Below are 12,727 nucleotides of genomic sequence, written 5' to 3'. Positions count from 1 at the left end.
TGCCACAGGATTAGTATACTACTGTTCATTCAATGTAGACTCTAAATGATGCTCCATAACCTAAACTGCATCCAGACCTGAAAGACCTGGCATTACTCAACCACAGGATGGAAAGATTAAAGACTAGAAGGGGAAGCTTGGCAGCTCCAAAAAAAACATCAATCTTATCCACAATATCTTTTAATCAGGCATATGTGGCAATTATACAATAAACAGTATGTTTAATTTGCGTTGTTTTGATGGAATCAGACTCCCTCCTTCAAGTACACGGTGTACTAGTAAATCAACTGTTGGAAGGTTTCTTATGAAATTGGACCTCATGTCTCCTGCAAATCTGTGGCGTGAAAGAGGAGTTGGATGTCTGTGGGTTTGGTGTTTAGACGGCATGATTGATTTTTATACTCACTAGAAGATGGTATCTTTCCAAATTAAATAAGCTTTTGATTAGCGGTTTTTTCCACATTCCTCGACCTCTGGTCTTTGGCTAATGTGGCAACAGATTAAATAAGTACAGTCTTCCTGTAGTGTAGAAGTGACACGATCTTAAAGACCCCCCTCACCTTGTTGAAATGTCAGTGTGGTGTTTGCATGTGCTGCTAGAAGACATATCTTGACGGGGATGACTTAGCCAATGCCATGAGCATTTACACCATGGATGTGTCTGAATCAAACATGGATTCAAACAGGTTTGTTCTTTTGGAAATCCTGGCTAATGAACATGTCACATTCAGATGTGTTAGGGCTTCCTTTTTCCAGGGCTGGCAATCGAGAACGTTTTCTTTATGTTTAAAATACCAACACGTTATCAGCTGCTTGAAAAATTCAAGATTAGAATTCTTACCCTGTACAGTTCACTCTTCTTCAAAATCAGATCTTCTGCTTCTATCATATATTTGTCAAACATTACAACACGCCATCGAGATGCACCAAATTACAGGTTTAAACAGATTCTTGTAAGCAGTAAGCATTGTTTAATATATCAATGTTATATCGCCAGTCACAGCCAGTCGTGGTTTGATGTTGAATGGCGGTCCATAGAATCTGTTACAAAGTAATCATCAGAACAATAACAGACATAGCAGCTCCCAATCCATCACAATTCACTGATTACTGTAATTTGTGAGGTACAGAAAGAAAGTGACAAGTTCTGGTACCATCGGTTGGGTGCTCTGTACAAACCAATGACATTTGCAATTTATTGAGAAGTCAATCATATCCAGAATATTACAACTGCATGGTCAGCAGTAACCATGGCTATAAAAAAAAAAGCATGAAAATATAGCATGACACAGAATTGGCGAGCACTGCGATATTTGCGTTGTGCACGTAAAGGTTGTGCTGTGAAAAGGACCCATAAAACTAAGAATGGCCAGACTACAACTCACACTTGAGTCATTTATATACATCTACAGTTACATGGAAATTCTGTCACAGTTGTTGCATGTTGAACTTTCCTTTTTCCTCTCACATTTATCCCTTTGCTTTAATCCCTGGCTCTTCCAAGTTACATGTTGAAGTATCATTGAGCAAGCTACTGAACCTTAAGTTGTCCTCAACGCATTGGGGCCTGAGTGTGTAAATGTTAGGTTAAAAGTGCTTCGAGACAGAAAAATGTATATGTGTTTAGAAAAGAAACCATTTGCAACTGTTGTTTTTTTTAACAAATTAAAACTAATTAATGAATTAAATTATAAATAAATAAATATTGAGTACTTGCTACTATTTTTTGACACAAACAGCACAAGTTTCCCACCTTTTTCACAATATTTGAACAATACTGTGCCATGGTCATGACTCAAAAACAGCCAGAATCCATAGCAGCAGTACATCTGTTCGACTCAGTGTGACCTTTGCATAATGAGGACAATATCTGTAGGTGGCACTCCAACTCCTGTCATCCTGTTGTTAACCTCAGCATGATTTAACAGTTTAACAAAACTCAGCACACTCTTTTAGTCATTGAGTTATACCCACGAACTCCCTCAGGACTTTTCGGCCATCAGAGACGGGTATCAGAAATATTGTTTTGACCTGAATGGCGAGAGATCTGCTAGCGTGCTACACCACAGCTGACAATGATGGTGGGAAAGAGCTCGATACAAGGAATTGCAGGGGAACAGAAGGAACGCGGGAGGGGGGAACAGCAAAGAGCGAAGGGTAAGGATCCTGGAGAGATGAGCACAACAGACAAGACAAGAGAGCCACAAGAAACAGAGGAGAGTAAAAAGAGCAAATGCCAGAGGGAGAGTGTTTATATGGATGTCACAGGAGGAAGGAATGGGAGGCTCTGATTAGAAAAACAAATCAATTTATTTAGAAAACATGACACACATCCAGCAAGAAAAAAAATGCCTCAAACTGAATTTCGATTGCCAGCTTTGACTGTGACAGATAATGATTTATGAAACAGAAAAAGCCTTATTACTACAGATGCTGCTGCAGTCTTAACAAACCACTCAAATGAATAGCTTCCTCCCACAGGACTGCTAATACATGCATCACACACTAATGTTGTATGAGAACATAAACAAGTGGTTCTCAATCTTTTGGTTCCAATTAATTTTGTAAAATAAATGAAATACTTGATTGTGAGAGAAAGAAAATGCCAAAATCTAAAATTAATACTATAGAAACACACAGAGAACTGAAGGCAAATTAGCAACTCCAAAGGCATAAATCGAGACAGATTTTGTCTTGTGACACTAGGGAGGCTTTAGACCTCTCAGGTTATTTCATACCAGTTGATCCTCATATTGCTTACGGAAACAGTCTCCCACAGGAAAGAATTCCCAGCAACGCTCCTGGTACATTTTCCACACATAAGATTCCTGGCAAGGTCAACAGAGTAGCAATTTATCAAAAAGTCATTAATTTCATCATGAACACATTCTTTGACAGTGAGCTAATTAGAAAAATAAAATGAAGTTAGCAGGCTCCATTTCTTTTATGTTTGCTTGTACCATGCCAGAGAAATAGATACATGCTCCATCTATGAGTACAGACAGCCATGTACAGTAAGAGCTGTCACTGTTGGGTTTATCACCTTACTTGGGGGAATTCCTCGACATTTTCTTCTGCCTTTGTGCCCATGGATGTAAAGTAGGCACGCTCTCATCTTCCTTGTTAGTAGCGCAAGATGGTGAAATTGAGGAACACATTTTTTTTGTGTGCAGAAGTCAGGGGAGGAGGAGTGCTATCTTAAGAGAAATTACCTTAAGAGACATTTCAGCTATCAGCTCCAATGGGAGTTTTACTAGATCATTTAACACCTGGGTTTTTAATGACTAGATGGATATAGATGGTCCTGAAGACATATTATGTAATTGAATTGATTAAACTAAAAAATAAAACATAAACACTTTGTTAACTTATCAGATAAGCCTATAGATTGCTGTCAAATAAAGATTCATTTCCTCACTTACTGCCTCAATCATGTGCATGTCAGTAATCCATGGAAACGTGACAGGTTTGAGTCACATGACTCATATCTAAAAGCCCTAAAACAAAGGATGTGGAAAAAAAACCCTCTCTTTGAAGCCTTTGTGACTCAATGAGAGAGAGGGCATGAGGTAAGGTTATTAGGGAGTTTTCCATGTACTGGGACTGAAATGTAGCCTGTTCAACTGTACAACAGGCTGTAGGAGCTTCTGCTCCTTAAATAGTACATACCACAAGGGGATTGGGGGACCAGGCATTCCCGTTCAGGGGCCATGCATAACCCTTGGTTATCACTGGGGAATGGAGGATTGTATGGTCCAGCTGCAACACTTCATCTTTATGCCAAAGCTGCCACAGCTCCTCTACCAGCAGCTGCATCATGATTAAGAACCATGTTTTCACATTCTGGGGCCACCAGGATGACTACTAGTTTCTCCATTTTAAGTACTTTCACCCTGGCTGGGGAAAGCTTTGATTTCATGGTGGCTAAGTTCATGTGCACACTCAGGAAAATGGCTGAATAGGTAACAAGAAGAAAGTTCGTCTTTTATGGTAAAATCTAGCGCACATTAGGATGCAAGACTACTGGCATCCTGGAGTGTTTATTTTGTTATGTGTGCAGACAAGTCTAAAACCTTTCACTTTTTTTGACTAGGTGACTGTAATGGCCATTGGGAGCAAGAAGTTTCCACTTGCATTCTTTAGCAGACAAGTAGATGAAGAAAATCAGAGCAAGGCTGAAAGTCATGTGCATGGTAGAGACAGTGCTAAAGGGGTCGGTGTGGAAAACAAGGGTGTAAAAGAAAATCTTCAAGACTGCGCATGTGCCAGGATTTCTAATCAATAGTGACAGCTCTTAGAGGACATAGCCTACGAGAAAGAAATATTTTTCCACCAAGCAGCTCCTCTTTCAAGCAATATCTGAGAAGAACAATATGCTGAAAGAATATACCCAGTATATCTAGGAATAAGTCCCAGAACCCATTTGATTTGAAATGCCCCAAGTTCAAAATGTTTCAGGTGGATTAAATCAATGTAGTTTTCTTTGACTGTGAGCAATTGTGCCATGAAACTGTAAAGATTTACCTTTTTAAAACATGCCACTAATTGCACAATGTTTTGTGCTTAAGTGGAGATGTATTCATAATGGCAATATCTAGCATGTATATTGTTATAAAATATGCGTGCCAGGAGTGATAAGGCTTTTGAGAGACAGTGTGAATGCATATTCTGTCCTAGTTGAAAAGGTTACACCACAGCTCTGTCATTATCATGGTAAATGTGTGAAATAATAGGTCACTGAGACACGAAGGGAGTATTTTTGGAAAGCTATACTTTGGGATTTGATCTTGTCAAAATAGTGTAATTGTTTAGGAAATTTAAAAGTGCACATCTAGTTCTTTGGTTTGATCATGCTATAAAAAGACGACAATTATACCTGCCCCGTGTGTTCCGTCTCATCCTTGTTAATAAGGTACATCAGAAAAAATCTGCAAAGACACAGAAGGGGGAGTTATGCAACAAGTTTCAAATCTTTCAAACCACCAATGATTTCATTTGGTTCTGTGAAAACTTAAATTAACAAACTGTTCATGTAGTAGTCAAGTAGAAGGATTATGATGATTACGAATGTAAATTGGATTTCAAATGCAGAAATATAACCAGCAATGTCAACCTGACAATCAGGTTAAAATTACCTTTAATACTTGCAATTATTTGATGATTGACAAGCAAGAAATAATGAAATCTAATGATCCTTTGGTTTATTAAATTATGAGTAATGATGCTACAGCCTATAGACCTTTATCAGGTGAGCCAAAAATGTCAAATGAGGCACGACTGTACATACATATTCATGAGCAAAGAAGAGTCCATCAATCAGGGGATGCAAACACATCCTGCTAGATCCATACTAATCAGTCTCAAAAGCGCTTGCCACAGGCAATTATTGACATGGCAACAATGTACAATGCAATGACACCTTCAAAGTAACCATTTTTACTTCTAGCAGAAAAGGTTCCTTCATGTTATGCTGAAAAGCAGTGAAAAAGACAAAATGATAATCATTTTCTAACCATGACAACTTAATAAGCTTGAGTGGGGTTATTGTTTTCTGCCTTTAATACCTTCTATTACACACATTTTCTTATTTTTATTAGCGTTTCATCCTATTGTACTTATTGTGGTACTCTTGAGCATTTCAATTAGCAGTCTGTGTATGTAAATGACTATGGCTTTCTTAATGTAATACATACAGCTTTACATAGGTGTCTTATAATATACAGATAAACTGTGTTCTTGGTGGATACAGAGTTTGGTCAAATGCATGTATTTTTAGGTTAGGAGGTGTTTTGATTCTTACTGGACTGTCATTACACATATCACAATAAAATGATTAACAAAGCACAGAGACACTCACAGACCACTTTATTACATATATTTTGCTAGCACCAGGTTGAATCCTTTTTGCCTTTTTCATGGCATGGGTTTAACAAGGTGCTGGAAACAATCCTCAGAAATGTTGGTCTAATCTGTTGCTGCAGATTTTTCAGCTGTACATTAGTAATTCAAATCTCCTCTTCCACCACATCTCATTGGTACTCTAATGGAGATATGGGGACTGTGGAGCTACAGTGAGGAAACCTGTCTGAGATTATTTGAAATGTGTGACATGGTGCATGAACTTGCTCTAATCAGCCATCAGAAAATGTACACTGTGGTTATAAAGGGATGGCTGTGGTCAACAAAACTCAAATAGGCTGGGATGTTTAAATTATGTTCAGATGATTCTAAGAAAATATTGCTCATACCATTACAACACCACCATCACCAGCCTGATACATTGTTATGAGGTAGGATGTATACGTATCTAATGCTGTTAATGCCAAATTCTGATCATGCCATCTGTGTGGTTGTGTGGAAAACCCAGGCCAGCCTGTCTGGCTCTAACGGCAGAACCAGAAAATAATTTACTGAAAATCATCTTTTTTCTCCATTGCGATGCTCAGTTTTACCTTCAGCAAGTCATTGCGACCATGTCTGCGTGCCCAAATTCACTGAGTTGCTGGAATGTCATTGGCTGATTAGTTATTTGCATTAACAAGCAGTTGAACAGGTATACCTAACAAAGTGGCCATTGAGTATAAGTGAAAAATAGAACTTAAAGACAATGGTTTGAATCTGAATTGCAAGCTGTGGTAAACAAAGTTTTATACTGAGAGCTAAACTTGAGAAAGGAGATGAACTTATAGCAATGATTTATGGAGACATACAGATACACAGTCAAGTGTGTTAATTAGATTTATAATGTTTGCATTTTATAACTGTTCAGTGGTGACAAAGCATGCATAAAACTTACAAATGTAAACATGACCAATGCGTAAGAACTTAGTTTTAATATTTCTAAAATTAGGTCGAGTTGATATCAAACCCAGGCATAAAACCAGCGCTTTGATGAACTCACAGATAGTTGGCCAGGTTGTGCTCCTGAAGCGTGTGAGTCTCAAAGCCATGAGGAACCGTATCAAAGTATTCACTTCCCATTCCACATATAAAACATTTGGTCTGCAGGAAGAGAAAGTAAAATGCAATGGTTCATGAAACAGATTTGGACAAACATGATGTTCCCCAGACTAAATTAGAAAGACCAGAAGCCCGTTGTTTTAGTGCTCTGTGATTCAAATGTGGTATTTAGCCTGCTAGCACAACAATCTGACACCTTTTTTTTCTTAAACAAATGCACTGAGAGGACACCCACATAAGGAAAATACAAGTAAGAAGAGAAACCTAATATTCCTTTTGCAAGCCACTGTGCAACACTTCGGGGATACTGAAAGTTGATTCTGATCATCTGACCGTAGCTTTCCCAGCCTTGTAAAGAGGACAGTTGTATAATGATTAAAACTCAAATGAGCCATGAGCAGCTGAACACACAAAGAGTTGGGAAATGGTCGCAATCACAGCATTAGAAGATGTAGTCTTAGGGTTTTCACATAAATGCCCTCCTTGACTCCCCACTCAAACCATGCGTTCCTCCCTGTCCAGGATGTGTACATCCTTGTAACTGAAAAAGCGGTCACCAGTCTTTAGGTGTAAACAGACAGCAGAGTCCTGGCCTGATGAGTAAGGTCTTCTGTGTTCTGCCATCTGCTAAGCCAGTGGCTTTCTTGATATATAATAGCAGTCCTCTCGTTACTTAAATGCGTACACTATATTGTTTCATTTGTGTCAGGGGACCCAATCATCGACACATACCAATTTTTGGCTTGTTTGGGGGTTTGAATGTCACAAAGACAAAGTGTTTAAAAAAAAAAAGAAAGATGCTTTGGGAAAACCAAAGAACCTGTTTGTGCTGTGACAGTGATTGAAAAGAAGCAATAACGAAATGTGTGTTTTGAGTTTAATGCATTTTAGGTCATTTCTATTTATGGCAAATAATGGTGGAATGGAGCTCAACCTGATTTATCATTGCTGAGAGCAGCAGAGCTTAATGCCCCTATAATACAACATCTGGAAAAGCAGGTGTAAAATCTGTGACACTGTTTTTTATTTTGTGACACAATGACAAATATAACATATACAGTAGAAAGCAAGAACACATTAGACGAAGATGTCGGAAAAACTGTCACAAGCCTATACCGAATTAACACAATGTATCGCTATTTTTAACAGTTTCACAGCCCCAGCTTGCATCTGCTCTATTCAGCCTTCAGCAATCTGTAAAATATTTTATTTTTGCTTGAATTTCTTCTGAATGTTTTGCAGTCAGCTGAACCACAGCTCTTTACTATATTTTATGTTGTTATTGTTTTCTCTGTGAATGTGGAATGGCAGATGCTGACTTAAATGTTAATGACAATAACAACTATATGAGTACACTCTTTTCAGACAGTAGCTCACCAGTTTTGTCAGACTAAGTGTACTACCCTGTTTCCTCAGTCTGGTAATCAAAGGTCTAGTTTTCGATTACTTGGCTGCCTCTCCTGCACCTTTGGGCTTTTTTGCTTCCTTCTAGTGTCAGACTGTTTCTAACTTTATGTCTGTTTTTAGGTTCTGATTCTCACGGTTTGTTAAAGCCTTATAGATATACCAGTGAGGGTTTTAGCCTGGCTCCCTGGTTCACTGGGTTCAGCAAAATAACCCTAACAAATAACTATTCTTTAAATAACAAACAGTGCATTTCCATTTGTTTTTCTACTCCTTCTAGCTTCTATGTATGGGCACATGAGCATTCAAACATGAGAGAAACAAGACTGAAAGACTGAAAACAACAAATGCATATTTTATGAATACTTTATTATTTTTTAATCAACAATTTGTTTTTGTCAGACTAGAGTTTCTGTGCTGACAAGTCACTAATCATTCAAGAGAAAGAGATAATGGTACCCTCTCATTAGTGCTAATGGTACATTTGTTTCCTGTGAAACAAGCCCCATAACTGAATGTACTTCCTTTATGTAATTGTATGTGTGTATGTGTGCAGTTTGTTTGCTCCCACATACTTAAGTTACAGCTGAAGTCTGTACTATGAAACAGGATTTCATCTTATCCAGGTAACTTCAGGATTAACCAGAGTTTTCTGTACTATGAAATGCTGTTTCACCACCTACTGACCAATCGAGTCTTCAGAAAACAACTGATTTGAGGCCTGAGGGATCCTTGATCTCTCAGACTTCTATGCACAGATAGTAGGATGGTCTAAAGTTTTTCAACAACATCTGAAGCCTTTGTGTTTCATAAATATTATATTACTATATTGTTTTATATGCTTTAAAACATGATTTGTATGTTTTAACCTTATGCTAAAGTCTACATTTGAATTCTGATATATATATATATATATATATATATATATATATATATATATATTCATTATTCTGAGACCATTAAAGGATGCAGCTGAAAGAACAAAAAGTAAAACAAAAAAATTAAATACTAGATTACTTGTCCTAATTGTAGAGCTATTAAACTGATAAGTCTGTCAACTTACACAGTTGGCATTTTTCCCCACTTTCCTTTCTGGCTTCAAATAGGCTAGACTTTGTTAATATACTAGATCTTTTACAGTCTTCCTGTCCAAAGCACCAAAAGCATACACACATTCATGCAGCACTTCTAATACTAAACAACTGTGCAGCACTTTTCCTCTCACACACACTGCTTTGTGTGCAGAAGCTGTCATGTTTCGTCAGTATTATTTGCTTAACCTCTTGATATTTTTTCCATATTATTGCTTTATCCTCATTTCCAAAAACCAGGAACTCTGCTGCCAGAATACTTATCCATCTATGTTTTTGAGATGCTGCCAGTGCCACAAAGAGAGGAGACCTGAGTTAATAACCAGCTTTGTGTGACCACTTATTCTGATTGCTGGTGTTAAGGTAAGTGAATCCAGGTAAAAGAAAGACACTCTAGGCATGTTGAAATCGCTTCATAGTACCAAACCCTGGTATCAAACTTAGCCACAGAAGCTGCTGCTACATAAACATGGTGCAAAGGACAATATAAAGCTTTTATAGGACATTTATATCTCACAATGCTGGATTATGTATTGTTGGAAATTGATTTTGCTCAAAATATGGAAACAAACAAAAGAAATTGTGGTTGCTTACTGCAATATAATGCGTATATTAATAACAAGTGGGTTTTTTTTAATAACAGGGCTATCACCAATAGAAATATACTGTGAATGTGTGAGACAAAGTGTCAAATCTCACCTCCATATCCTCCTTCACCTGTTCCTGTTGGTCACGAAGCTCTCCAAAGGCATCAATTATCAAGCCTAAGAGCAACATCATGAGCTTTTTCAGTACATGTTGATGCATGATAAATTCTTTATTTCCAGTTAATTTTAAGTTGCAAAACAAATTCACCGTGTGTGTGTGTTTGTGTGCGTGTGTGTGTCTTACCCTGGATAATGGCCAGGAGGATGACAATGACAAAGAAGAAAAACGTAATATCAAAGACAATCCGTTCCACCTCAAACTCATCTCCAGCAGGATCCTCGATCTCATCGCCAATTCCACCGCCTGCACGCACTCCCACATACATGTGGAACATGTAACACTAAAATAAATAAATAAATATTCTGTATGAGGATCAGAGCACTTCTCCCTCAATTTATTCCTCCCTTTAACTTTGCTAGTGGTGTGAAGTATTGAAGAATACTTGTTAATATTGAAGCTCAATAAAGAATTTATTCTCTGCATTTTCATCCCTCTATTCATGTTTGTTGCTATTGGGGAGAAAAAATATTAAACTGCCATTACTTCTACATTTTTAAACAATAGTGCAAGTTTTGTTTCTCATCAATCTTCTCAGACATGTATTCCCCTTTGGGGAGTATAAGGCAAGACAGATTAACATTCAAGTTGTCTAGCAAGGGCTACACTGTGCTTTAACTGCCAAGGACAATATTTTCCACAAGGAATTTGAACAAAATCTAAATATCAAAGATTTTTCCATACAAGTCTTCTGCTTTGGATTCATACGCTTTCATTGTACTCGTCTTTAAAATGGTACGGCAATGACTGTAGAGCGATTGATACAACAGCACGGCGAGTGAGACTGAGGGTTTACCGTAATATCCCTCACCTCCTATATTAACAGGGCTTCATTCAAATGCTTTTACTTCCCATCCGCCTGCATATGTGAGTGACAGTGGAGTCCATATTAGAATAGAGCAGGCAGTGGGGTGTTAATATTTTGAGTGGCCAAACAAAGGGCTGTGCTGAGGCTTCGGGGGCTGTTTTCTCTCAAAGTGTCCATCATTTTATAGAAAAAAAAACTTGATGGAATAAGACATGAGGCTGTTTTCATTTGAACAATAGGGATCCCTGTCAGAACCTTCCTCTACCTCGCTCACTGTGCAGGTAGAAAAGGAGGTGGGTGGCTGTGTTTGCATTATAAAGATAAGCACAAAAAGATAGCGACGGTGATAAGAGGCAGATATATGTGGAGGGAGAGTGTGTGTCAATATGCACATTAAACTCACAGTAAGCATGTCATTGCACTTCATGTCTTGGATGTCCTTGTCATCACTTTTGTTGTAGAACTTTCTGAAGAAGTTGAAGGCTACAACGGTGTAGAGGTACACCACAACAGCCAAGAGGCCCACGGTAAGGATCAACTGACAAGCACACATACATAATTAGAAAATGACAGACAGAGGCAGACGGGCTTTAATACACTACTTCTTCTTTAATACACAACTCAATATAACCTCACAAGGTGAAAGCAAACATCGGATGCATTGTAGCTGCACCCATGAACACACATGGAAACTGATGGAGAGAGAATTAAAGACAGATCCACGCAGATATGCAAATGCACAAACACACACCTGTTTGCCATTATGTGTGACAGAGGAGAGGATGGTACGAAGTGTCTTGAAACCCATAGCGATATCCAAAAGGTGGGCAGCAAAGAAGAAGTTGTTATAATGTCCCAGAAACGACATGGTCATGTACCATGCCAAGTACAAGAAGGACTGTAAGTGCACACACGAGCACAACCAAACATAAGAAACACAACCAATATAGATTACAAGGACAGATAAAGAGACAAATGTGTATTTTAGATAAGTCGAATAAAAAGGATATTAACATCTCTTCCTCTGCTGTACGCCCAATTTTATCAAAACAAATCGTAGCGTGGTAGAATGACAGATTAACAAAAGAGGAATAGGCCATAAAATATCGGATACGTTTTACAACCACTGCCTGGTAACATTAACCAAATAGTTAACATAAATTGCAGGCTGTAACACCTTTTCTTTGGCTTATAACCAAACTGAGCAAAAGTTATAAACTATTAGATGCAATCCAACTTACATTGTCAGTGAAAACTACACCTAGTTTCCAGACCTGATACTTCATGTCAATGGAGTTGCATCTGAAAAAAAATATGATATGATTAATTAATAAAAAAAATAATTGATAGACAATAACAAGAACAATTAAACAAGGTCAAAATGTTAGTGATTTAGATCAGAGCCTTGACCTACTGTGTTTTTATATTTTTAAAAACACAGTCTCAGTTATGGGGCTTTTTCTTAGAATATTATGTTCTTCCTCAAGTACAGCATAATGTTCTAGGACCTTTTTTTACCTGTTACATAACATATACACACAGACACACACGCACACAATGTTCGCAGAACCATTATTAAAAATGCCACGGGCTATTAATAATCATTTGCCTGAAATGTTATTTTACTAACAAGGCCCACACAAGAGCCAAACATAACAGTAAATAAACCCAGACTGTTAATGTATTTCACTAGAGACCC

General features: G+C 37.8%; 1 protein-coding gene across 2 annotated transcripts in view; it reads right to left on the bottom strand.

Annotated features, from left to right (window-relative positions):
* Window positions 1-2,291: 2,291 nt before the first annotated feature.
* The window catches only part of ryr2b (ryanodine receptor 2b (cardiac)), an 82,564-nt gene continuing 72,128 nt past the window's right edge, over window positions 2,292-12,727 (bottom strand). For both annotated transcript variants that reach the window (XM_086259161.1, XM_086259162.1), the window contains exons 97-104: window positions 12,270-12,330; window positions 11,780-11,926; window positions 11,432-11,566; window positions 10,347-10,503; window positions 10,155-10,219; window positions 6,902-7,002; window positions 4,877-4,928; window positions 2,292-2,828 (exon numbers count right to left, since the gene is read on the bottom strand). In XM_086259161.1, the coding sequence (XP_086115287.1) occupies window positions 2,733-2,828; window positions 4,877-4,928; window positions 6,902-7,002; window positions 10,155-10,219; window positions 10,347-10,503; window positions 11,432-11,566; window positions 11,780-11,926; window positions 12,270-12,330 (814 nt within the window). In that variant the 3' untranslated portion in view covers window positions 2,292-2,732. The remainder of the gene's footprint in view (window positions 2,829-4,876; window positions 4,929-6,901; window positions 7,003-10,154; window positions 10,220-10,346; window positions 10,504-11,431; window positions 11,567-11,779; window positions 11,927-12,269; window positions 12,331-12,727) is intronic.

This window comes from Aulonocara sp. 'chitande type north' Nkhata Bay, linkage group LG13 (assembly GCF_057382095.1).
Source record: "Aulonocara sp. 'chitande type north' Nkhata Bay isolate Kocher_YH1m ecotype deep benthic linkage group LG13, A_spYH_male_GT1.1, whole genome shotgun sequence".
Classification (NCBI taxonomy): Eukaryota; Metazoa; Chordata; class Actinopteri; order Cichliformes; family Cichlidae; genus Aulonocara; species Aulonocara sp. 'chitande type north' Nkhata Bay.
This window is presented reverse-complemented; position numbering and strand designations above follow the sequence as displayed.